At 41.7% G+C, this 27,370-nt stretch overlaps 1 protein-coding gene across 2 annotated transcripts in view; it reads right to left on the bottom strand.

Annotated features, from left to right (window-relative positions):
* Positions 1-4,597, bottom strand: part of camsap2b (calmodulin regulated spectrin-associated protein family, member 2b) — a 112,683-nt gene extending 108,086 nt beyond the window's left edge. For both annotated transcript variants that reach the window (XM_017699166.2, XM_017699165.2), the window contains exon 1: positions 3,989-4,597. In XM_017699166.2, coding sequence (XP_017554655.1) covers positions 3,989-4,136 — 148 coding nt within the window. In that variant the 5' untranslated portion in view covers positions 4,137-4,597. The remainder of the gene's footprint in view (positions 1-3,988) is intronic.
* Positions 4,598-27,370: the final 22,773 nt, after the last annotated feature.

The following is a 27,370-nucleotide window of genomic DNA, read 5'->3' on the forward strand; positions in this document are numbered from 1 at the left end:
GTTGGGTCCGTCTCTCTGAAACACCCTGTCTGTGTTGGGTCCATCTCTTTGAAACACCCTGTCTGTGCTGGGTCCATCTTTCTGAAACACCCTGTAGGTGTTGGGTCCATCTCTCTGAAACACCCTGTCTGTGCTGGGTCCATCTCTCTGAAACACCCTGTAGGTGTTGGGTCCATCTCTCTGAAACACCCTGTAGGTGTTGGGTCCATCTCTCTGAAACACCCTGTCTGTGTTGGGTCCATCTCTCTGAAACACCCTGTAGGTGTTGGGTCCACCTCTCTGAAACACCCTGTCTGTGTTGTGTTCATCTCTCTGAAACACCCTGTCTGTGCTGTGTTCATCTCTCTGAAACACCCTGTCTGTGTTGGGTCCATCTCTCTGAAACACCCTGTCTGTGCTGGGTCCATCTCTCTGAAACACCCTGTCTGTGCTGGGTCCATCTCTCTGAAACACCCTGTCTGTGTTGTGTTCATCTCTCTGAAACACGCTGTCCGTGTTGGGTCCATCTCTCTGAAACACCCTGTCTGTGTTGTGTTCATCTCTCTGAAACACGCTGTCCGTGTTGGGTCCATCTCTCTGAAACACCCTGTCTGTGTTGTGTTCATCTCTCTGAAACACCCTGTAGGTGTTGGGTCCATCTCTCTGAAACACCCTGTCTGTGCTGGGTCCATCTCTCTGAAACACCCTGTCTGTGTTGGGTCCACCTCTCTGAAACACCCTGTCTTGGTTTACTGCCAAGCACCTTGAAGGGGCGCTAAATGAACACCTACTCACAGACAAGTAGGAGGGCAGGACTGGACTAAACCATTAACAGAATAAAAACAGCACTATGGCTGAATGATTTAGGGAAAATACCTAATTGTGATTTTTAGACCAGTATTGTAACTGAGATTTAAACTGAGATTTTTTACTATGAACTAAGGTCCAGACTGTTTTAGCCAAAAGGACCAGCATTAGTGTGGTTGTGTTGTTCTGAGTGGTTTACTGTATTTTCAGCATGTATTTCTACTCCTTCAAATTGCAATTTCAGTATAAACACAAATAATCCTAATCAATCTTTCAGCCCTCCAAGTTTTCTGACTAATATCGCAACTGCAATTTAAATACTGCAATATTTCATAAATTGAGATTCAGGTCTGATTTATTTTGGCCAAGAAGACCAGAATATCCACCTTTTTTGGCTGGAGGCTTGACCCCTGAACGTAGTGTACTAGACTGCCAGTAAGCTCTGGTTGTGATGTCACAACACATGGAGGTTTGGTTGCTTCTGATTGGTCTAACTTATCTAAGGCATTTCACAAGCTCTTATTAGATTCAGTTTCCCCTCTTAAAACTAATGTACACACTTAAAAAACAATGGTCCTTCAAGGGTTCTTAACTAAAGACAATGGTTCTATGCAGAACCATAAACACTCCACAACACTTGCGCATCTCTCTGAAACACCCTGTCTGTGTTGGGTCCATCTCTCTGAAACACCCTGTCTGTGTTGGGTCCATCTCTCTGAAACACGCTGTCTGTGTTGGGTCCATCTCTCTGAAACACCCTGTCTGTGCTGTGTTCATCTCTCTGAAACACCCTGTCGGTGTTGGGTCCGTCTCTCTGAAACACCCTGTAGGTGTTGGGTCCATCTCTCTGAAACACCCTGTCTGTGCTGGGTCCATCTCTCTGAAACACCCTGTCTGTGTTGGGTCCACCTCTCTGAAACACCCTGTCTGTGTTGGGTCCGTCTCTCTGAAACACCCTGTCTGTGTTGGGTCCATCTCTCTGAAACACCCTGTCTGTGCTGGGTCCATCTTTCTGAAACACCCTGTAGGTGTTGGGTCCATCTCTCTGAAACACCCTGTCTGTGCTGGGTCCATCTCTCTGAAACACCCTGTAGGTGTTGGGTCCATCTCTCTGAAACACCCTGTAGGTGTTGGGTCCATCTCTCTGAAACACCCTGTCTGTGTTGGGTCCATCTCTCTGAAACACCCTGTAGGTGTTGGGTCCACCTCTCTGAAACACCCTGTCTGTGTTGTGTTCATCTCTCTGAAACACCCTGTCTGTGCTGTGTTCATCTCTCTGAAACACCCTGTCTGTGTTGGGTCCATCTCTCTGAAACACCCTGTCTGTGCTGGGTCCATCTCTCTGAAACACCCTGTCTGTGCTGGGTCCATCTCTCTGAAACACCCTGTCTGTGTTGTGTTCATCTCTCTGAAACACGCTGTCCGTGTTGGGTCCATCTCTCTGAAACACCCTGTCTGTGTTGTGTTCATCTCTCTGAAACACCCTGTCTGTGTTGGGTCCATCTCTCTGAAACACGCTGTCCGTGTTGGGTCCATCCCTCTGAAACACCCTGTCTGTGTTGTGTTCATCTCTCTGAAACACCCTGTCTGTGCTGGGTCCATCTCTCTGAAACACCCTGTCTGTGTTGTGTTCATCTCTCTGAAACACCCTGTCTGTGTTGGGTCCATCTCTCTGAAACACCCTGTCTGTGCTGGGTCCATCTCTCTGAAACACGTTGTCTGTGTTGGGTCCATCTCTCTGAAACACCCTGTCTGTGTTGTGTCATTCTCTCTGAAACACCCTGTCTGTGGTGGGTCCATCTCTCTGAAACACCCTGTCTGTGCTGGGTCCATCTCTCTGAAACACCCTGTCTGTGTTGGGTCCACCTCTCTGAAACACCCTGTAGGTGTTGGGTCCATCTCTCTGAAACACCCTGTCTGTGCTGGGTCCATCTCTCTGAAACACCCTGTAGGTGTTGGGTCCATCTCTCTGAAACACCCTGTCTGTGTTGGGTCCATCTCTCTGAAACACCCTGTCTGTGCTGGGTCCATCTCTCTGAAACACCCTGTAGGTGTTGGGTCCATCTCTCTGAAACACCCTGTAGGTGTTGGGTCCATCTCTCTGAAACACCCTGTAGGTGTTGGGTCCATCTCTCTGAAACACCCTGTCTGTGCTGGGTCCATCTCTCTGAAACACCCTGTCTGTGTTGGGTCCACCTCTCTGAAACACCCTGTCTGTGTTGGGTCCATCTCTCTGAAACACCCTGTAGGTGTTGGGTCCATCTCTCTGAAACACCCTGTCTGTGCTGGGTCCATCTCTCTGAAACACCCTGTAGGTGTTGGGTCCATCTCTCTGAAACACCCTGTAGGTGTTGGGTCCATCTCTCTGAAACACCCTGTCTGTGTTGTGTTCATCTCTCTGAAACACATTTTCTTCCAGCAGTTACCAGCTCTAAGTTTAGCCTGTCTAAAACCAGAAGAGGTCCAGAATGAGCGGATGTTACAACGAGTGGCGGACTGACTTCTAAATGTTTATGTGCAGAGTTAATGTGCTTTCCAGGCGTAACTGTATCTAACAGCGAGTAATAACCTCCCTTTGCAAAGACTGAGAAGGACAAGCCCAGGAGTGATACAACTAGTTATAGCAGGCATGTCTTTAACCGTGGGCCTCTGTTCTCAGCCATTTCAGTCAGACACACTGTACCTGTATTAATAATTCACCTGAATGTTCCACGACTCATCTATCAATCCACCTTTTATGAACACACTGAGTCGTTAACACTGTGTTTAAACTCTAAAACGAGCCTGTTGTTGAGGCTTTTCTCCCGCCTCAGGACAGCTTACCCTGCTGGAATCTCCTCTTCCCCAAATTTCAAAGGAGAAGCGCAACAGTTTGTAGACTACTATGCTAATCTGTTAAACTAACCACACCGGGAGACGCTGGAGGCCATCATTTTTTCCGTTTTCCCTTTTGTGATTCATTTTAAGCAGTAATGACGCCGGAATGGTTTCACGTTACTTTCCATTACTGACAGATTTTCTGAGGCAGCGCAGTAACCAGGAAACACAGCCTCGCGGGAAAAAACACAACAACGTAGCTGTTAGCTTTACTCTAACATCATGACAACTGCAAAATATTGATTTTTTTGCCTGTTCCTTTTTTGCCGAGCGTGATGTTTCTTCTCAGCCAGACTCTGTAAATGGGTGAAAAGACGCCCCCTACCTGACCCAAAGGCTTTGGCCACGAGCCACGTCAAACTGCTCGATATTTTAGCCCTTGCGAAGTCGTAGTGGTCGAAGGATTTGATGGCCGGGACGATGAAGGTCCTCCTGGCCTCCTTGGCCTCTCTGGCATCGGCCGCCTCTCCCATGTTCTCTCGCCCTCCGCTATGCAGCGGCTGACATTCCAGCGGCCGGAGCTCCAATGCGCCAAAACCTAACTGCCGAATAACGGAGATAACGGAGCACTTGGCGTGCTCGAGGATCACCAGGGACTCTTAAACCTCCTAAACGTCCGGCACACGCTCGGCTCGAAGCTCTGATCTGACGATAAAAGCCATTCTGTCTTTTCTCCAGCGCTGCTCAGCCCAGCTGCAGTAGTTTTCATGTGTTCCCTGGCATTATCCTCAGGTTGCTTTTGGCTTCATCGATCTTCAGCTTGACCCGCAAAGTCCTCACAGGGCCGCGGTTAAGGATGTCAAGGCGGGTGGCTGAGAGATTTGTGCGATAAAATCGTTTCTATCTGTCATTTTAGAGGCTTTTCCTATCCTGTAAGTTTAAGACAGTAGGCTGCGCCCCCCCCCTCATCCCAAATCACGCTGGCTCTCTGCGGTCCGCCTGCAGCACTGCCCTGGAAAAGGCGGAGCTGCAGTGCGCCTGCGCGGTACGCCCAAACGCAGTCTGGCCGCCGAAGTTTTTTTCCCCACCTGTACTCCGACAAACCCCGCCCCCTGCACAGCGATTGGCTAATGGCATACTGCCATCTGCGCTGCGATTGGCTACTGGCACATTCCCGCTGTTCTACGCACGTTGAGTTTGGCCTACTAGGCAATCGCAGTGCAGAGGGCGGGGCGTTTGCAATGCGGGTGGAGAAAGAATAACGCAGTCTTGCAGTGTTGCCTACGCAACGCCGCCACGTGCGTTTCCGCCGCGCTCTTGACATGCTAGCACAGCAGCCCGCTGAGGCAGTGAGAGGAATAGCGTCCTTATTTTGGAAAGTTTGACTTATAACAGTCCCCTTTCAGTGGCTTTCTTGTGTCAGCTTGGTGTGGCGATCAGTTTTACATCAGCTAGGCTCCTTACTGGTTTTGGATAGTAATCCCGCTAACTCATGGTAAAATGAACAAACCCACCATTCTGTGAATTGCCTAAACAATTCGTAATACACCGGGCAATGAAAATAAGTTCTACAGTGCCAGTATATTTTATTGAGTTGTTTTTCATTGTGTTATATGCTTTTTTAAAGAGTTCATCCCTTAGTTCTTAATGCCACGCCGATAGTCGAGGGAATTCTGTCAGGGTAATCTAGCAGGGTGAAATACTTCCCTTCCCCTTATTATCACTCCAGATGAAACTGACCAAACCTAAACTGAAATTGAATGTGGATAGCAGATTTAGATTCATTTGCACTTAGTTGTAAATGTTGAATGCTATTGCTTTGTTTACATTATTATTACTACTACTACTACTACTACTACTAGTAGCAGCAACAATAATAACAGTAATACAATCAAATCAACATACATAAGGTCATTATGTGCTTAATATCTTCACAATAACTATTTGATAATCTTGGGATGCAAACATTGCATTCAAAATGGTTAATTGTACAGAGGCTTGCAGACTCAGATTTCTTTACAGTGGCGGTGATAGAAACCTGGGGTCCTCATGTCTATAACACATATGTAGCCATTTTATTAAATATCCAAAAGCATCAGCGAACCTCTTCTGAGTATTATACGCAATGTTGATTATGGTAAAATGAAAGTTTACCTTGGCGACTGTTTTGATTTACAACATCCTCTATGCACGCTCCGCCATGAGTGTGTTAAAGTAAATGAAAACTATTACAAACTATTATAAAACAATGTGACAAGCATTAGACAGTATATATCTCACCATTTCATGATATAACTTTCTGTAAGGGAGCTTTTAGAGATGGACGCCTGGTTCCTATCACCATCCCTGTGAACAATTTTGACCTGGCAAGTATTTCACACCAAACCACTCTGAATGGTGATGTTTACATCTCAACTATTTAATTATGTGTAATATTTGAGTTCCCTTTTAATTCCAAGCAAGATGCTCCCTCCCCCAAATGTATATGTATTTTATAAAATATCTTGCAAAATGTTTTATTTGTTTAAGTCTTAGTCTTGGGGCAGTTGTGGACTGGAGGTTAGGGAACTGGCCCTGTGACCGGAAGGTCACTTGTTCAATCCCCAGCGCCGACAGTCCGTGACTGATGTGTCCTTGAGCAAGACACCTAACTCCCAATTGCTCCCCGGGCGCCATGGATAGGGCTGCCCCGCTCCGACCAAGTGTGCTCACTGCCCCCTAGCGTGTGTGTATTCACTAGTGTGTATGTGGTGCTTCATTTCACAGATGGGTTAAATACGGAGGTGGAATTTCCCTGTTTGTGGGATTAAAAAAGTATCACTTAACAATGCAATGCATTATATATATATAGTAATATGTATATATGTACATTGTAATATGAACATCTCTAGGAATATGAACATGTCCTCTGGGAATATTTGAATTTGTGAACCAATCGACATCAACAAACAAACAATACCCAGTTCAGTGATTGAAATAATCAATTAGATCCTTAATTGTCGGCAGATTTTATTTGAACATGCAGGGTCTTAGCCCAGAAAAGGATGGCATGCCCACTCCAGGTAAGGGGAAAGGACTTACCCCAGGTGGAGGAGTTTAAGTATCTCGGGGTCTTGTTCACGAGTGATGGGAAGAGGGATTGTGAGACCGGCCGCAGCTTGGACAGGCGGCAGCAGTAATGCGGTCACTGTAACGGACTGTAGTGGTGAAGAGGGAGCTGAGCCATAAGGCAAAGCTCTCTGTTTACCGGTCGGTCTACATCCCGACCTCACCTATGGTCATGAGCTGTGGGTAATGAGCGAAAGAATGAGATCATGAATACAAGCGGTGGAAATGAGCTTTCTTCGTCAGGTGGTGGGCTACACTTTATTTGACAGGGTCAGGAGCTCGGCCATCTGGGAGGAGCTCGGAGTAGAGCTGCTACTCCTCCGCATTGAGAGGAGCCAGCTGAGGTGGTTCGGGCATCTGATCCGGATGCCCCCTGGACGCCTTCTGGTGGGGGTGTACCAGGCACGGCCTACCGGGACCCGCTGGAGGGATTATATCTCTGAGTTGGCCTGAGAGCGGTTTGGGGTCCCCGGGAATGAGCTGGAGGAAGTTGCGGGGGATAGGGTCTTCTGGGATTCTCTGCTCTCTCAACTGCTACCACGACCCTGGACCAGTGGTCAATGATGATGATGATACAGAGAAAGAACTGTTTTATTTTGTTTGAAGCTTGTCTATCAGACAGAGATAAATAACACACTACTTTGTGGAAATGCTCATTTTTAAGTTAGAGCTTAATATAGCCAGTCATGAAGTTATGTGTCTTCAAAAATATGTCTGAACAAAAATGTCAGTTTACTTCTCCTCTCCCCTGACAATCTGCTGTTGTGTTTCTTTTTTATTGTCTCAGTGCTGACAGTAGTGTAGGCCTGCACAGTAGAACCAGCAGTGGTGTGTACTCACTGGTGGCTCTCCAAAGCCCTGTAGAACAGCTGTAATTACTGCCCTCTACCCCTCTACGCCACCCTTTCATCGGAGAGAGAGAGAGAGATGGGGACACATTTAGATTTGCAGCACAAACGGAAGCCATTTACTGTGACACACATACACTATTACAGTCATGTGATCAGGTTTGGGATGGAATACATTTTCAGAAACAGAATTTAAGTATCTGTAGTTAGTACTTTTTGCAAAGGCAGTTTTCAGAATATGTCTATTTCTTCGTTTTCTTAGAAGACTACTTTAAGAATACTTACCCACTAAATAAAAAAAATACAGTCTTCAAAAGAAACACTCATTAACTATTTTAATGTCAGTGACCAGCATATAACAAACATGCTTAGTGGACAAACTGTGAAGATGTCAATTTACGGCTTCTTTACAAACACTGGTCCTGCCAAAGCCTGAGTAGACTGATAAACCAATAGGGTGAGACAGTTATTAATCTCAGTATAAATGAACTCTTTTCAGGGATGAGGGATGATCAAACTAATGCTCTCCGCAGTAGTGGTTTGTGATAATAAGCTTAGCATCGGTGTTGTACTGGGATGTTGTGTTCAGAGGATTGTGGGAGCAGTGGTGGACTGAAGCAGGCAACTTAAAGAAAAAAGTTGAGTATTACAAAACTTACAGAAATGACAGAAAATTGGCAACTAGTAACAGTGAGGAACTGTGTGAATGAAGTAAAAATTACAGAAGTTTTTTTTCCCATGTCTCTTATCAATTTGTATTTTTAATGTATTCTGAATATGTTACTTTTCCATGTATTGTAACAGAATACATTACTGAATACATTTAGGACGACATGCTTAGCATTCAGCCATCACTACTATTTCAAAGTGTTGTGCCTAACTCTGCAAGTGACACATAGGTTTATCCTTACACAGCCATTTCTGAGCACATGGATCGCTACCACCATTTCCAGTGATAAATCTCAGGGGCTAAAATTCAGTGGGACTGGTTTCACAGGTTTATTTAAAAAAAAAAAAAGTTTTGCCAAAAATGTGCAGAGTCAATCAATGTAGTAAATTAGACAAGACACGTTTGCTGTACAGAGTTTGTGTGGTTAGTTTGTACTGGAACTACGAGGCTAATACAGCTAACAGATAATGAAAGCGTATTGCCACATATTTAGCATCGCGTGTCTACATGCTAAAAACAGTAGCAGCCATTTTGAGGCTTGAATTAGTTTCATACTGATATCCACTTTTCCAAACCAGTATAAGTCCTGATTTATACTTCTGTAAAGAGGCATGTAAATGTATCTGTGTTGAAACACACAACAGGGGCTCATAGATAAGCAGAGCTTGCAGTAGCTTGCAGCGGCCTTGACATGCGCAGCCCCAAGGATTCAACTGTGCATTGTGCGAATCTCAAGCGAAAAACTGACCGACTATAAAAACCAGCATAGACCAGCAAGGCTGGTCACCAGCAAACTAGCATGTGTTGTGTTTTGGATGCTGGTATGCTGGTCAGCAGCAAGGCAAGTTATTATGATGTTAACCAGCAAAAACAGCATGTGTTTTGTTTTGGATGCTGGTGACCACGATATGAACTCATGCTAGTCTGTGCTGGTTTTTCAGCAGGGATTCAGTAGCAGTAGGGGTAGAATGACACCCAAATTATACTCACCACAAACCAGAGTAGGTGCAAAATTAAAAAGAGAACAGTTGGCAGAAGAGCTTCTATGTTACAAACATGTATACATCTCATCCTCAAAATATGACAAGAACAGCAAAGTGAGCATCAATCCTCCCTCTTCATTTTCAGTACACTGTGGCTTGGACACTGCCCCCTAGTGCACACCATGCACAAAATGCTGGCGTATAGGTCTGCAAACGTCTGCTCATGTCCCCGCACATATTCACAGATATGCAGAGGTATAATTTGGCTTTTAGTCCAACACTGTGAGAAGCTACATAAGCAAGTTTATTTAAGACTGAAGATTGTGTGAGGCTTTAGGATTATAGTGTACACAGGGCTCACCTGATGACATTAAACTTGCATTACTTGTTAGCTAACTTAGCCTTGTATGTCCTGTTCACGATTAAAGAAGCACACTTCAGACATCAAACGTGTCTTGGCTGATCGCGTTCAGGTAAAGGGGAAATTGTGTAAATTTGATATCTGGTTTAATAATCAACGGTCAAATAGACATTCTGAAGCCAGTCATCAGGGATCCTGAGTCTACTTTTGTTCTGCTCCAGCTCCTCAGTCAGATAAGCAAGTGTGGAAGCCCACCTGGCTGAAGTGTGTTTGGCGCTGAGAAATGTGGAATATTCAGAAATGCAAATGACGTATCTCCTCCTAGTGAACAAAATAAAAAACATGCAAATGATGCTTATTTCCAGAGTAACTCTTCCCTGAGGGAGATTCCGTGTTTGTTTACACTCCTGTCAGGTGGAGTGTTGCCAGTTTATAAACCAAGTGCTTATGACCCCAAACATAGTTGATGAGCCAAGACATGTTTGTTGTCTGAAGTTTGTTTTTTCAGCTTTGCACTGGACCTACAAACCTGAAATAGTTAGGGAAGCTTCCGCCCAGTCAAAATCTCTGCTCTTCTGGTCACTATGAAAATTCCTAGGGCTTTAGGACTGTCTGATTCTGCCATTCATTTAGGCCTTAAGGCAGACTTTTTGCTGAAGGAGATGCCCAAAATTCACGGCACATGTGATGACATAAATGAAACAGGGTGAGTTCTGATGAATACTCCAATGAACTTTATTATATAAGCTCTCCCAGCTGGACAAATATGCTTGTATGATGAATGTTTATTGAATAGGTCCATTGATTCAATTAAGTGCTGAACTCTTAGGCAGGTGGCTAACATGCTGCTTGCTTTGGCTCCCCCTGCTGAAAAGGCAATGAAAATTTGATCATATGATCACATCTCATTTAAGAAGGAAAAAAGTTTCACAGTCTGCCTGCTTTGTGACTATTTGACGATTTTCTGTACATAAAACCACATAAATGTAATAAATGGACTCCTAGAGAGAAATATAAAATAATAGAGGAATGTAGGATATGGGTGCTTGATTCAGCTTACTATTTTTGCTAATCTTTAATTACCAAAGGTCTATATTACATTTGGGGAAGCAGAGAAAACTCAACGTTCTATGTACTTGTAGCCCTTCAAGCCCTGAGTTTGACGCTCCCTAAGTGACAGCAATACCTCAATGAAAAATCTACTTTTAACAATTTTACAACCGTCTCCCACTCCTAATGTAGCCCATCAAGTCATTTTTACTGTGTAAATGCTTCAAGATAGCTGCAACTACTGATTTTAGCCGTATGCTATTTACTTTTTTCATAGAAAACAATGTGTTTGCTATCATAAAACCATGCCTAGCAAGTCTACAAGGTGGGCCATTTATATGGATACACCTAAATAAAATGGGAATGGTTGGTGATATTAACTTCCTGTTTGTGGCACATTAGTATTTGGGAGGGGGAAAACTTTTCAAGATGGGTGGTGACCATGGCGGCCATTTTGAAGTCGGCCATTTTGGATCCAACTTTAGTTTTTTCAATGGAAAGAGGGTCATGTGACGCATCAAACTTATTGAGAATTTCACAAGAAAAACAATGCTGTGCTTGGTTTTAACGTAACTTTATTCTTTCATGAGTTATTTACAAGTTTCTGACCACTTATAAAATGTGTTCAAAGTGCTGCCCATTGGCCCACGACGACCAATCCACTTTCCAGGACATTGTTCATCTAGGAATGCTCGGACCTGACACCCATAATGTGGTGGTGCACCATCTTGCTGGAAAAACTCAGGGAACGTGCCAGCTTCCAAAGTGGATTGGTCGTCGTGGGCCAGTTGAATGGCCCCCAAGGTCTCCCGATCTGACCCCCTTTTATCTTTGGGGTCATCTGAAGGCAATTGTCTATGCTGTGAAGATACGAGATGTGAAGCACCTGAAACTACGGATACTGGAAGCCTGTGCTAGCATTTCTTCTGCGGTGTTGCTATCAGTGTGTGAAGAGTAGGAGAAGAGGGTTGGATTGACAATCCCAACACAATGGGCAGCACTTTGAACACATTTTATAAGTGGTCAGAAACTTGTAAATAACTCCTGAAAGAATAAAGTTATGTTAAAACCAAGCACACCATTGTTTTTCTCATTGTGAAATTCTCAATAAGTTTGATGTGTCACATGACCCTCTTCCCATTGAAAAAACTAAAGTTGGATCCAAAATGGCCGGCTTCAAAATGGATGCAACCATGGTCACCGCCCATCTTGAAAAGTTTTCCCCCTCCCAAATACTAATGTGCCACAAACAGGAAGTTAATATCACCAACCATTCCCATTTTATTTAGGTGTATCCATATAAATGGCCCACCCTGTATATGAGATGACCTAAAAAAGTTCAGTTTTAAGCTTAGTTTGAGGCAAGTGTGTGATGATTTAGGAATGCAGTATGCTTAGTGCTAACTGGTGAGGTATAAGCATCCATTACTTATAAGCTGCCTTAGCCTCGTTGCTGCAGCGAAAAACTAAAGAAGAAAACAAACAGGTCTTGACTGATTGACTATGGGTTTTTTTTTTTTTAATTTTTGCCAAATTGTTTCATCTTGGCTGCTGCAGACTGAAGAGTCAGACATATGTAAATGTGATGTTTTTTGTGATATCACAAAAACAGTGACTTCAAGGTAAGCTGTTTTTGCTTCTTTGCTTCCATATATGGGTTGTATGGCTGTAGAGAGAAGAGTATGTTTTGAAACTTTAACAGTGTTTATGTACTACATCAGCCTCTTTTCTTTCACAAAAGGGCAGTAAAATTAGTTTTCCATGCTATCGGCTCTTTAACACATACTAGGAGCTTGTGTTGAAGATCACACACCACCAGGGGGCAGCAACCTTCTACCATCCTCTTTCCTGAAGGTCCTAGATTTGTAGGTCAGTTACTGGAAATGAGACAAACACAATACATTCATTTGAGAACAATGTCATTTGGTGTCTTTATTCTGTGGCATTAAACAGGCTGTTTTTGCTACTGGGCCTTTAAGACACATATATGTAAATGATCCCTTTTCTGATTGGCTGTCCTACACTGTGCCTCATTTAGAAAGCAGTCCAGGCTGAAACACTCCTTATAACTGGAATGGAGGGCTGAAACACTGAAGGCTGAATAAGTGGGTGTATGTAAATGCATTCGTTTTTGAGACATCACAAAAACAACTCTTTGAAAATGGGCTACAGCTTAGTTTCTATATAAGAAAGTATGGACTGGAAAGTTAATGTTACATTTTGAAACAATGTTAACATTAAAACAATTAAAAGAATATGTAAATGTAAATCATGATCAATAACATTTGTCTTATTTGCTGAAATTACTGATACTGTACAATATTAGGCCATAGATAAATCTGTGTTAAATCACACGCAGTACCATTTTAGACTGAAGGGGGAATCCATCACCCTAAATTCTTTATAAGTAACAGTTGACTGCCATTCGTCTTGATACATCAGCTAACATAACTACGCTAGTTACAGCTTACTTCACCTCATACTTTAAGCCGGAATCAGTAGTGGTAGTATCCATGGTGAAAAAAACATACACTTTAATATGATATTAGGATACGTAAACTAGATACTTCAAGTATATATTTTGCTTTATACTTATTTTTACCTACTGAATCTATATTTAGTATACTTTGAAAAGAATACTTCATTTGGGTTTGGTAATTTGGCACTGATGATATACCAAATTAAAATATAATTTAAAATGAAGTTAATGACGTGTGCTTTAAAAACATGTTTACAATGAACTGTATTTTTATGCTTAAACTATTTTCGTGTCGATATGACTTTAAACAACTGTGATTTGTATGTCTAGCGCAGTTTCCAACAGCTCGCTTCCCGACTCAAAGTGAGCTACATTTGTTAGCTAGTTAGCATGAAGTCTGACACAGTTTCCTGAGACCGAGTATGAAGATTAACAGTAATAACAATACCAGTTTGCTCATCCTGAAAAAGAAATTCTCTTTGAGATTAATTTATGAATGTGAGTCAGCTGAATTTTGAAAATTTCCCTCTGTATCTATCTGAGCTGGTAGCTTTGCTAAACACTGAGCTGCGCAAAGCTTAGCAGGCTAGCTTTTGTTACAGTAAGAGTGATAGCTGTATTTACTCAGCTGCACAGACCTAAAAAGTGTGGATTTGCAGTTCTTTGAGTAAGTTCAAATGACCGTTACTCAAGTAGCTTATAGGTGTGAAGAAAATAGTGCACATTTTACGCAGTTCCACTTTTTTAATCAGCTCCATTTTATACTGAAATACTAATTCTGGTTTTCATTCTGTTGGTTTAGCGCCTTGGCTGCTTTGCTGTTGCTCACACGTCTCACTCTGGGCCTTCAACATTGTATTTTGGACCAAAAGGATCTTAAATAGAAAATAGTACCTAACAAACTGATAAATGTTGAATGTGAGGTCAATTGCAGTCCTGCAGTTAATACTCAATTATACTTTTAACTTCTTAAGTCATGTCAAGTCAAATTTATTTGTATAGCACTTTTTACAACGGATGTTGTCACAAAGCAGCTTCAGAGAATTCCAGTAAAGACAAAGTTTTAACAAGAATGTAAAAACCCCCAGGTGAGCAAGCCAGGGGCGACAGTGGCAAGGAAAAACTCCCTCAGAGCTGAGGAAGAAATCTTGAGAGGAACCAAGGCTCACAAGGGGGGACCCATCCTCCTCTACTACTACTAATGTTAATAGTAGTAGTATTAGCAGTAGTCATAGCTAGGAGTCCAGGAAAACGTCAATGTAGGGTGGGCAGCTAGTCCAAGGTAGGTGGCGGTAGCTGGGGGCATGGGCAGCTGGTCTGAAGCGGGTAGCAGGAGAGCTCAACAGTCTGTCATCCTTCAGTGTCCGGCCGGACAGGTGGGCAGTAGTTTACTCGGAAAAAGATAGAGAAATGGAAAAGGGTAGAGAAAAGGCTTTTGGAAGTTTTTAAGTTCTTAAGGCTTTTGGAAGTTCTTACTGAAGTATACTGATACATTTTACTCCTACATTTCGAGCTGTGTTTTGCTAAGCTGGGCTAGGCCGGGCTAGGCTGGGCTAAGCTTCAGATTGAGTCATGATTTCGTTGAATTTTGTATGTTATAGTATTACTTTTACTTGACTATAGATTAAGGTTACTCTACACACCTTTGACAAAATCCTGTTCATAGTTGCATATAAAATGTTTAAAATATGTATTTTGTACAGTGTGTTAAGAATGTTTTTACTCTTAACAGAAATTTATCATCAAGATTTGAACACTTGTCTATCCATGTGTCACCCTGCCTTAAGTAGCTGGTATGTGGTGCCTTCTGTCATACTTCAGAGAGACCATGTTTAAAAATCTAAACTTGACTTTATAATATTAAATATAATATATTGTAATTCATAATATTTATTTTTTACAAACTTTAATGCCTTTTTTTGGGGTGAGTCTTTTCAACAATTTGTTGAAACATGCTCAATATGCAAAAATATGGATGGAAACTCTGTGTGTCTTCATACAGTAATGTAATTTATTTTATGTACATTTCCTGCTAGTAAAGATAAAGTTTGTGGTTATTTGTTTTTCTTTTAATTTTTTCCCGCCATTTAAATTTACAGAGAAAAATCTTTAACACTGTTTTGTGCTATTCAGAGATATGAAATGGCAGCTGCTCACATAGTTTGGGTAATGTGATTAGACAGTTTGGCATTCATTCACATTCACAATTACTGGCCTGATGCTTCTGTGCTGTGTGGCGTGGCATTTAGAACTAGAGTGACCAGAGGACAGCAAAGACTACTTTAATGGCACTGAAGACTATGAACACAAAATTATATTGAATTATCCAAAAATAATCCACATTTGAGGAACCTATGTAGATAATGTTACCTATTGAAGTTAAGATAGCTAATAGGCTATTCACATTATATGATTATATAAGTCATTTATTGAACACAGAAAGCTGCTCATTAGCTCTGACCTCATTAACTCATTAGTGACTTCTCACCCTCTGACACACAGGTTTCCAGTTGCATCTCGGCATGTCTGTCTGACAACTCTTCATGGATGGCAGCTCACCACGTGAAGCTCAATTCTAGCAAGACTGAGCTGATATCCATCCCTGCAACTACAGGTCCTCATCATGATCTTACCATCTCATTCGAGAACTCTCTGACTGTTTCATCTGTAGAGGCAAGAAGTCTTGGTGTGACTCTAGGTGGCCAGTTATCGTTCTCGACTCTCATACTCACTTCGCGAACCTAACTCGGTCATGCAGATATCTCCTGCACAACATCCGTAGGATCCGACCCTTCCTCACCCAAGAGGCCGCCTAAGTGCTAGTGCAGTCTCTTGTCATCTCAAGGCTTGACAACTGCAGCTCGCTCTTGGCTGGTCTTTCCATGCAAGCCATCAAGCCTCTGCAACTCATCCAGAATGCAGCAGCGCGGTTCGTCTTCAATCTGCCCAAGTTCAGCCACATCGCCCCACTGCTGCGCTCCCTTCACTGGCTTCCTGTAGCTGCCCGCATCAGATTTAAAACCCTAATGCTTGCCTACAAAGCCAAAAATGCACCAGCCTCTACCTACTTGATGGCAATGGTGAAATCTCAAACTGTACCACGAGCCTTTCGAGCTTTGAGTACAGCTCGGCTTGAGCCGCCATCCTTCAAGGCACGTGGAAGACAAGCGTCGAGAATGTTCTCTGTACTGGCACCCAAGTGGTGGAATGAACTCCCACTGGCTGTCTGAACAGCAGAGTCTCTGGCTGTCTTCAAACGCAGACTGAAGACACATCTCTTTACACAGCACTTAAATGAACATTGAATTACAACCCCAATTCCAATGAAGTTGGGACGTTGTGTAAAACATAAATAAAAACAAAATACAATGAATTGCAAATCCTTTTCAACCTATATTCAATTGAATACACTACAAAGACAAGATATTTAATGTTCAAATAGATAAATGTTATTGTTTTTTGCAAATATTCACTCATTTTGAATTTGATGCCTGCAACACGTTCCAAAGATGTTGGGACAGGGGCATGTTTACCACTGCGTTACATCACCTTTCCTTTTAACAACACTCAATAAGCATTTGGGAACTGAGGACATTAATTGTTGGAGCTTTGTTGGTGAAATTCTTTCCCATTCTTGCTTGATGTACAACTTCAGTTACTCGACAGTCCGGGGTTTCTGTTGTTGTATTTTGCGCTTCATAATGCACCACACATTTTCAATGGGAGACAGGTCTGGACTGCAGGCAGGCCAGTCTAGTACCCGCACTCTTTTACTACGAAGCCACACTGTTTTAACACGTGCAGAATGTGGCTTGGCACTGTCTTGCTTCAATAAGCAGGGACGTCCGTGAAAAAGACGTTGCTTGGTTGGCAGCATGTGTTGCTCCAAAACCTGTATGTACCTTTCAGCATTAATTGTGCCTTCACAGATGTCCAAGTTACCCATGCCATGGGCACTAACATACCCCCACACCATCAGAGATGCTGGCTTTTGAACTTTGTGCTGATAACATCCATGACTTCCAAACAATTTGAAATGTGGACGCATCAGACCACAGGACACTTTTCCGCTTTGCGTCAGTCCATCTCAGATGAGCTCTGGCCCAGAGAAGCCGGCAGTGTTTCTGGGTGTTGTTGATATATGGCTTTCGCTTTGCATGGCAGAGTTTTAACTTGAACTTGTAGATGGAGCGACGAACTGTGTTCACTGATGATGGTTTTCTGAAGTGTTCCTGAGCCCATGTGGTAATATCCATTACAGAATGATATTGGTTTTTAATGCAGTGCCGCCTGAGGGATCGAAGGTCACGGGCATTCAGTGTTGGTTTTCTGCCTTGCTGCTTACTTGCAGAGATTTCTCCAGATTCTCTGAATCTTTTGATGATATTATGGACTGTTGATGATGAAATGCACATTGAGAAACGTTGCTCTTAAACTGTTGGACTATTTGCTCACGCAGTTGTTCACAAAGTGGTGAACCTCGCCGCATCCTTGCTTGTTAATGACTGAGCCTTTCAGGGATGCTCCCTTTATACCCAATCACGACACTCACCTGTTTCCAATTAACCTGTTCACCTGTGGAATGTTCCAAAGAGGTGTTTTTTGAGCATTCCTCAACTTTCCCAGTCTTTTGTTGCCCCTGTCCCACCTTTTTTGGAACGTGTTGCAGGCATCAAATTCAAAATGAATGAATATTTGCAAAAAACAATAAAGTTTATACGATTGAACACTAAATATCTTGTCTTTGTAGTGTATACAATTGAATATAGGTTGAAAAGGATTTGCAAATCATCGTATTCTGTTTTTATTTATGTTTTACACAGAGCCATAGTCTCCAAACCATACATCATAGCAGGACAAACAGAATATCTACCTACCTTCTCTCCATCATGTCTGCAAGCTCTCTGCCTTTACCAGTCATTGTCCCTATGTTCAGAGTCCCTACTCTAACCTCCACACTCCTGCCTTTCCTTCTCTCTCGCTGCCTTCTAACCCGCCTTCCTCCTCTCCTCTTTGATGGTCTTCGACCTACAGTAGTCCAATTTCCACCAGTACCCTGCTGGTCAACGGTCGTTGTTAACCCGGGCCTCGACCGATCCGGTATGGCAATCATATTTGTGATCCGCATGATAGTTTTGGCACAAGTTTTATGCCAGATGCCCACACAGATTTGAGTTAAAAAAAAAAAATTTCACAATAAGATTTAGGTTTTTTCTTTCAATTGCTGATAGTCAACCAAGCTTTATTATTGGTTAGTACTTCAAGAGCCGCAAGATCAGCAATCACATTATGACTTTCAAAGGGGTACCAACGCCATTTTTCCAAGCCGCATAATGAGTCTAACTAGAAAGCCTATAGATATGTTTTATATAGATATGACTTTATGTACTTTAGCTTTCAGGATAGAACTACAGATGTTTTATCGGTCAAACTCGGAAAATACGTTAATGGCATTCAAACTTTGAGTGTGTTAATGGTTGACACAACAATGCATTAACTTCAGTGAATGCATTACTAAACCGGGTTCTTTTTTAAGTTCTTGTTTAGTCAGAGCATTTTGGTTCTCTATGATATGGACCTTTGGTACTTTAGAGCAAGTAAGGCAAAAATTAATCAAAGTGCTTTATCCTCTTTCTCATTCCTTTTCTTACTGAATGTAAATGTGGCCAGAGAGAAGGAATGAGTAGCTGTGATTGTGTATGGAAGGTCTTTTGATTATTCATATGACGTACAATTCACACCATGATGCATTATCATGCAAAAGGTTGGCCTTCCCAGTCTCCCGAAAACACACATACACTCACAAAGAGCATACATATGCCACACAAAGATGTCTTTGCTGAGTGCACAACACAGGCAGTGTTTGAGTGTGAGATGGTATCTCAGTTCATTCACTATTCTCTCTCAGATTTTATAGCCCTATATGATACGTTTATAACATGTAGTAATTGTAATTGTTCCATATAAAACAAATATCATGCTTTTTTTTTAGTTTTAGTTTTTTAATTTTTTTTATGTAGGGCTCCCACATGGTTTTGCTTTAGGCCCAATTTTAATGTCTGTATACACACATGGAATTAAGGTCAAGCACCATACTACAGCTTGTTTAAATATTCAGAAGATATGGCCTTCATGGGCCTTTTGTACAAAGGTGACTCAGCTGCAGAACTGGAATGCCTGAGCGATGCCATAGTGAAAATGTGTTTGACCTTCATTCTAGAAAACCAAGCAAACCTGAAAATTCTAGAAAACCTGTTCTTCTGTACTAAACAGGATTTTAAACAGAATTTCTCTGAACCGCAGCAACGTATGCAGGAGGCTTGTTCTTATAATGGCTTACACTTACAGTAATTGTAAGCTATTAATACAGCACAGTAAACAAAGTTATAATGCCTAATTTTGATGTCTGCTGTTAATATTTTTTTTGTGATATGTTACCTCCACTGATTGTATATCCTGTTTTTATCAATATCACTGCCATTTGTAACTGCCACAAAGGCTGAAGGTATATTTCCAGCGTATGTGGTGGACAGTATAATTTCTATTCTATTCTATTCTATTCTATTCTATTCTATTCTATTCTATTCTATCCAGAAGTTCTTGAGGGGACCTTGATCAAGCTTTAAAGATTCTACATAGAACATTTACAGTGCTATGAATAAACCATTTTCATAACATGCCTGCTTATAAGGTTATACTTATGTGTGTAACAGATGATCATTACCCACAGTTTCTTTATATTGTTTTTGTGTTTACATATGCAGACAGAAACAGAAGAGGCAAGCTAATTCAAGGAGGCACTCCTACTCTAAGGAATTTCCAGGAGCGAGAAGAAAAAGAGGAATAAAGGGAACTTTAGTGAACTGTGAACATGATTTGTGTGCTTAGCTTTTTCTCGGGTAAGCCATGGCTATTTTTAATGTCCGCAGCCCTCAGGATCGTGCTGGTTGGGTGGGGTCACACCAGCCTGGGGTTGAAGCATATGTAGCCTCAATATATACAGCAACAATATTGCATGGACAAACAAAGCTGTGGTTATGAAATCTGCCCTGTCATTTGGGGAAGGGGAGCATGTTTTAAAAGTAAGCTGGCTTTTCTAGGACTTATCTAGCCACAGAGTTATGACAAGGAGGGAGTTACTACCCTCTTTGGCTCTTCTTGACTCCACAAGAAGTGCAACTGAACCAAATTCAGGTATCATTGAGGAACCGGAACTGAGAACTGTCAAGATTAGATTGTGTATATTGAGCTTGCCACGTGAATTTGCTTTAATGCTGTGGTGAGTATGGTACGAAGAGAGACGCTGACCATGAAGCTTTTCCTGAATCAGACTGCTGGTCCCAGAACTGCTACTAACTGACTGCAAGAGCTGATGACAGAAATGCTTATGCCAGAATTGCTGATTGACTAACAGATTCTAGAACTGCTGATCTAAGAACTACTGTTTGACTGGAAGGGCTTATCCAAGCACAGCTAAGTGACCATACGTACTTATCCAAGAACTGCAAACTGACCAAACAAACTGGTCCTAAAATTGCTAACTGATGGTAAAAGCGGATCCCTTCAAGAGCTGATCACAGAATTTGTTCTTATCCAAGAACTGCTAATAACTGCAAGAACTGGAAACTGACCAGAAGAACTGGTCCAGAAACTGTTAACCAATGGTAGAAGCTGATCTGAGAGCTGCTAACCTACTGCAAGAACTGATCTGTGTACTGCTAGATGACTACAAGAGCTGATCCCAGACCCGCTGATCCAAAAACCACTAACATACTGCAGGAACTGATCCAAGAACTACTAATGACTGCAAGAACTAATTAAGGAACTGGAAACTGACTATGAGAACTAATCCAATAATCTCTACATGACCACATGAGGAGATCTTAAAGCCTCGGACTGATGGGAAGGTCTTATCCAAGAACCATGAACTTGCTGCAGGAACTGATCCCAGACCTGTTGTTCTAAAAATGGCCATGGACAGAAAGAACTGGTATATGAACTGATCGCAAGAACTTATCTGAAAATTTGTGCTAACTGGCTATTAGCTCAAACCTCTATTTAATTCTAATGAAAAACTTATATCTAATCTCTATGTAACTTTAATTGAACATTTTACAATAGCACTTTTTGTTGTAGGATTTCTTTTCTCACCGAAAAGCTTTACATGCATCTGGGTCCAGACTACATAAACAGTCCATGAAACAGTTTCAAGAAAACTTACTGCTTACTGAAGGTGCTCTAATAACATATCCAGAATTTGCCAGAGTGGTTGCTAAATAGCATAGGCCTACTCTTGCAGCCCAGCTGTTGTAATCCAGATGAGAGAAACAGAAATATAACATGAGTTGACACACAAAAAATGATGTAGACCACACCACTGATATATGGACCAATGGGTAACGCCAATTTCATGGTTAGGCTACACCCATTCCCATGGTTACAGTGGGAGTAATGAGCTATGAGAAGTCACGTACCACTGCTGGATGAATGTTGCTGAAGGTGAAGAGGCAAAGAAATGTCTATGAAATATTCAAAATGACTGAGCAGAAAAAGAAGATTTGTAGGTCATATTATAAGATGGTAATCCAAAGTCGGCTGGGGGAGAAGGTGGGCTGCAACTGTATAGCGCCCCACCCTCACCTACTTCTGAAACCAAATCTACAGCTCAGACATTAAAAGTACAAAAATGAATGCAGTATGTTGGTTGTTGTGACTCTTCCTGATGATACGCCTAAATGTTTTGGGGAGGCTTTATAACCTTTTGTCCTCAGGCATGAAATAACAAATGCTTTATAATTCCTTGCCAAGTGCAAAAAAAAAAACTCCTTATAATGGACTTGAGAAAGACACCTTGAGAGACAGCAGGAATCCTTAAGTCTCAAGGGAGGCACAGTGACAGTAATGCTCCTTTTAAGATGTCTCATATTTTTCTCAATGTAAAATAGCAAAGAACTTTGGGATTTCATCATCTATGATTCATAATGTCATTAAAAGATTCAAAAAATCCAGCAAAATCTCTGTCTGAAAGAGACAAGACTGAAAACCAGTAGTGGTTGGCTGTGCTCCTCGGGCCCTTGGGCAGCACTGCATGAGTGTGTACTGCGCTGCACTTCCGAAAACCACTGTCTCAGAGCGCAGATTGTCACTGCATTCTCAAATGCAAGTTAAAACTCTACCATACAAAGAAGAAACCAAATATAAACAGGATCCAGAAAGGTTGCCACCTTCTCTGGGACTCATTTAAGACTCATTTAAGATGAACTGAGGTGAAGTGGAAAAGTGGCCTGTGGTCCAAGGAATGATGGATGCCATATAAGGGTGGTACAACAAGTGACCTGTCCAGGGTGTTTCCTGCCTTTTGCTCAGTGAATGCTAAGGCTCCAGCACCCTCCCAACCCAGATGGATGGATGCCATGTTCTCTTGGCTAAATAGGTGAGGGACCACCTGGCTTGTTATCAGTACACAGTTAAAAAAGGCATCATCTGTGACGGTGTGGGGGTGCATTATTGCACATGACATTGGTGACTTACACCTAGGTGTGTGTGTGTGTGTGTGTGTGTGAGTGTGTGTGTATGCATTGTTTGCATTACATCATAATATTTTGAAGAAGCTTTTTATGAAGTGTTTGAGGAAACAGCATCCTTCTCCAGGCAACACCAGAAAACTATGTCATGTTGAGGTCAAGCCTGTGGAGTGTGTGTTATTTAGCTCAGGTTGACTGGGTTGAACAGCAGGGGAATGAAGAGCTATGGAGTGTTGTACTTCATAGCGTTGCTGAGAAGACAAGGCTTCGCAGAAGTGCTGCTGTGTTCTTTTGATGACTGGCACAGATTTGGAGAACAAAGCCTTTCTCTGGGCTGAGAGAGGGAACGCGAGAAAGAGAGGCTACAGAGACTCAGGAGTTCTGTTTTCCGTCTTTTTTTCATGCACAATCTGCACTTTTCACTCACCAATTAAAAGTTCACTCTGGCACATGCATGCTTGTGCTGATCCAATTCATTCCCATGTTTTAATATGCCCTACATTTTCAACATGAATATTTCTCCCCAAACTCTCTCTCCCCTGGATTTTGCATTAATTTGTTCTCTCTCTTAGAAAGAACAGTTGGCAGTGTAGATGATCATGTTGCTTTCTGATATTTTGCAGTTAATTACAGCGCATAACCATCACTGCCTGATTAAACGGCCTTCAAATGCATATTTTTTAATGTTCTGTTTAATAAAGAGGGTACATAAGGCATTCACCCAATAATGCTATTGCATTCTACCCTACTAAACAGATGAATTTATGTAAATATGTTTTTCATCACATTACAGACATAATGAATTCAAAATGGGCTGTTTTTGCGGTTTAGTTTCCACACAATGACTGTATAAACTGGAAAAGGAACACTTCCAGTGTGAATGTTGAAGGGAAATCTCTGCATAATTGGTTGAGATGTAAACAAAGAGTGGTTTGATGTGAAATGGGTCACTTAGCAACTTACCAATTCAGAATTCTTTACAATGATGGTAGTAGGAACCAGGGGTTGCAATATTTATAGATGTTTACAAAATCTGATCTCTGTCTTAGGCACAATGATGATGATGAAGAACCTTTATTGTCATTAGTCAATATGAAGGCATTAAATGCTTTGGCCATTTGGTTCCTATCATCATTGTAAACAATTCAGACTTGATCCGTTTCTCTAGAACATTTCAAATCAAAATATTCTAAATGACTTTGTTTTCGTCTTAACCATTCAATTACACAAAAATGTGAAAAAATCCGTGAAATTTCCATTGAAGTCTTTTTCATGTCCCTTTCCAAACAGCATTTCTGTTTTTGGTGCTGAATGTGTCATCTACACTGACAACGGTGTGGTAAACAGAGGGAGGCCAGAACACTTTAATGTGGCTTTGTGTATGCGAATGGAGTTTTAATGGAGTACAGGGCATTGAAAGGCCAAAAAATACCCAAAGAAAACCTTTTTTTTTTCGTTACCAATATTTTACTCTTTTCAGCATTACATATAAAAACTCAGAAGACATGTGTAGCTTCACTGGTGAGTTTTAAAAGTAAATAAAATGGCTATATTTGTGTTGTAGACATCGAAACACCTAGTTCCTATCACCACCATCACTGTAAAGACATCTCAGTCTGTAAGTTTTACTACAGTGCTGCACTTTTTATCAAATCACTCTCAATGACTGTGTTTACATTTCAGTTGTTTAACTCTGTAGAAACTTTTAAAATTGGTGGCACTCTCCTTCATGTGAAACAGTGTAAGAGCGCACATAATACATAATACACTCTGATTTGCCCTTTAATTAGGATAATATGAATTCATCATTTGGCCTCATGTCTGTTGAACGCTATGCATGTGAAAAGGCCAAAAAGCATGTGCCTATTTGTCAGGATGCTTGTCCATCTAGAAATGTGTCAGCTTCATGAGGAGTGCAGTGACCGGAATGTTCTTTAGAAAGAGCCTGCTTGAGTGGCTTGTGCAACTAAGATTACATCCAATACTTGCTGCACGGAGGGAGTTCCATGCAAACCGAGAGCTCGTTGGCTGCTGGGCAGAGTGGGGTAGAAAGCAGTCCAAAAAGAAGTTTCTCAAAATGTGAAATGTTAAATGTTAAAGGCCTTACCTGAACCTTTTAGATTTGTTTAGGTTTTTAAGTGTAAACCTGTAGATCAAAGTGTCTTGAAGATTATAGAAAATATACATTCAATCAAATGAGTGTACATTTTTTGTTTATGTGACCTGGTGAACCTGGTCTGTGCTTCTTCTTCTCTCAGGGTGGAGCTGAGAAAGTCTAATGTGTGCGTGAATTGTGTCAGCAACTAGGACTTAAGTCAGACTCAGAAACTTATGACTCAACTCCAAACAAAAACAGAAAAAACACAAACAGTTTCAAGATGTTTCACCTCTTTCCTTTAAAAGGCTGAGATTAGACTCACACCTCAGAGACTCAAGATTTGAGATGGTCTTGCACTCCAGAGACTCAAAATTTGACTTAGATCCGCACCCCAATGACTTGAAACTCAGCTCGGACTTGCACCTGAGAGACTTGAGACTTTGGTCTGGCCCCTCAGAAACTCATCACTTGTAGTTGCATCCCAGAGACTGAAGACCTGACTTGTGTTCATACCCCAGAGGTTAGAGTTTTGACTTGTACTCGCACTACAGAGACCTCAGACTTGACTCAGACTGGAGACTGTACTTGCACCCCAGAGAGTCAAGGCTCAACTTGGACTGTGTATGTAATTGATATATGTGTATGTGCTCACCCCAGAAAGTGCACACACTGTGTGTGCATTCTCCTCCAGCGAGAACACCAAGATAGACCATTTGGAGGATACCACACAATAAACCCACACTGTGTGTGCATGCTTGAGGGAGACCACTTAGAATTCCAGTTTTTTTAGCATTGGTTCCTGCGTCCTGCAAAAAAATGTAATCCTCAAATCCTCAGACACTGCATACACTTTCCCAGTCTCAGTGCTGCTGTTCCATTCCGATTCATGCTGCGTTTACTATGGGTCATTTAGTACATTTTCAGGTCTCTGAAACATAGAAGCCCTAAATACACAAAACAAGCTTATTGTGCATGCAAATCCAGGCTTGCGTGCACAATCACACACGCATGAATGCATTCTGTTAACATGTGAGCATACACACACTCAGAACTACAGAGAGCACAAACATGCCTACATGCCCTCACACACGCACATGCACTCATTATTACACTCGCTCATTTTCTCTCTCTCTCTCACACACACACACACACACACACAAAGTCGCATACATAGCTGCAGGATGTTCTCTACAGTCTGATGGCCTTTCTGAGATGCTTATGTAAGTGGAAACTGTCCTTTATCATTAGGGTCAGCACTAAAACACACACACGCACATGCCACAACAACGATGTGTCATTTCCTGTTTGCGCCAACTTTTTCCCCCATTGCTCTCAATACAGGGCTATATTTGTATGTAAAGCACTATAAGGAGCACTAATATACTTCTTTTTTTTTTAAAGTCTCAGGGAACAACACACAGTAAATATTAAACATGCGCGTATGATACTAAGCTTGAATGTTCTGTTAAACATCCAACAAAGCTTGGATGAAAAATATAAGATAGAAATATGATAAAACACTGATCAGATGCAGACCAGACCTATCTGAGAACTACGTGGGCGTGGCTAGTGCTTGATTGACAGCTCTCCGTCCAACACTCTTAGCCTGCTCTGTCACCCATACAGAACTAGAACCATTATCCAGCTGTTACATAACGGTGACAAAAGTCACGGATGAATGGACAAAGCAATGTGCAAAGGAACAGACGAACAAACGTGCAGATGGACGGACGAATAAGCAAACAGGCAGACAAAGCAATGCATGAATGAAGGAACAGATAAATAAACAATGTTCATGTATGGACAAGTGAATAAATGAACGACAGGCAGCTTCAGGTGGTCTAGCTTGCTAGCTTTCGTTCATGCTGGGTTAGCTTTAGCTTGACTCAGAAACTGTTTTATGTAGGCGGGGCAAGAGATGTCAGCCTTGTGATTGGTAAGGGAAATGTTTACGGAAGTGTTCCTCAAGATTAGGACCTCCCAGTTTAGAAGAGATTAATATGGTAAAATATATCCATCAATTATTGGTCATTGGAATATTATTCAGAGGCAATACTTAGTACATGTTGACTGTACTTACAAGGTTAACCTAATTACCTAATCAAAACACAGATTTGGATTCCCCGGGTCTTTAACATACAGCGGTTTATTTCTTGCTTAACACAATATTCTTTGCTTTAAGACATTAATTACAATAAAATGAATAATTTAACAGAACAAGACACCTACAGCAAATGGTGATATTCCTCCTCCTCATCTGCTAGCAATTTCCTGTTTACCATAAATGTAGTCGATCAGCCAAGCCTGTTTGGAGCCTGAAGTTAACTCCTTTAGTTTTGTAAAGCTACAAGGCTATCGTGGCTAACCAGTAAGCCTATATTCCACCAGTTAGCATCATTCAAGCTGTGCACCTAAATTGCTTTTAAAGCCATGTTGAGTGGTTTAGTCATGTCAAATAAGCTCATTTATGGGGTTTTTGGCACACTGTTATCTATAAAAATTGACAAAAGCATGGATAAAATTCAGGCTAGCTAGAGATAGCTGCTACTACTGTGTTTAGCTAAGCAACTTTTTTTGTCCATTTTGTCTTTTACAGTGGGTTGCAAAAGTATTCAGCCCCCTTGAACTTTTCAACCTTTTGCCACA

This window comes from Pygocentrus nattereri, chromosome 19, assembly GCF_015220715.1.
Source record: "Pygocentrus nattereri isolate fPygNat1 chromosome 19, fPygNat1.pri, whole genome shotgun sequence".
NCBI lineage: Eukaryota > Metazoa > Chordata > Actinopteri > Characiformes > Serrasalmidae > Pygocentrus > Pygocentrus nattereri.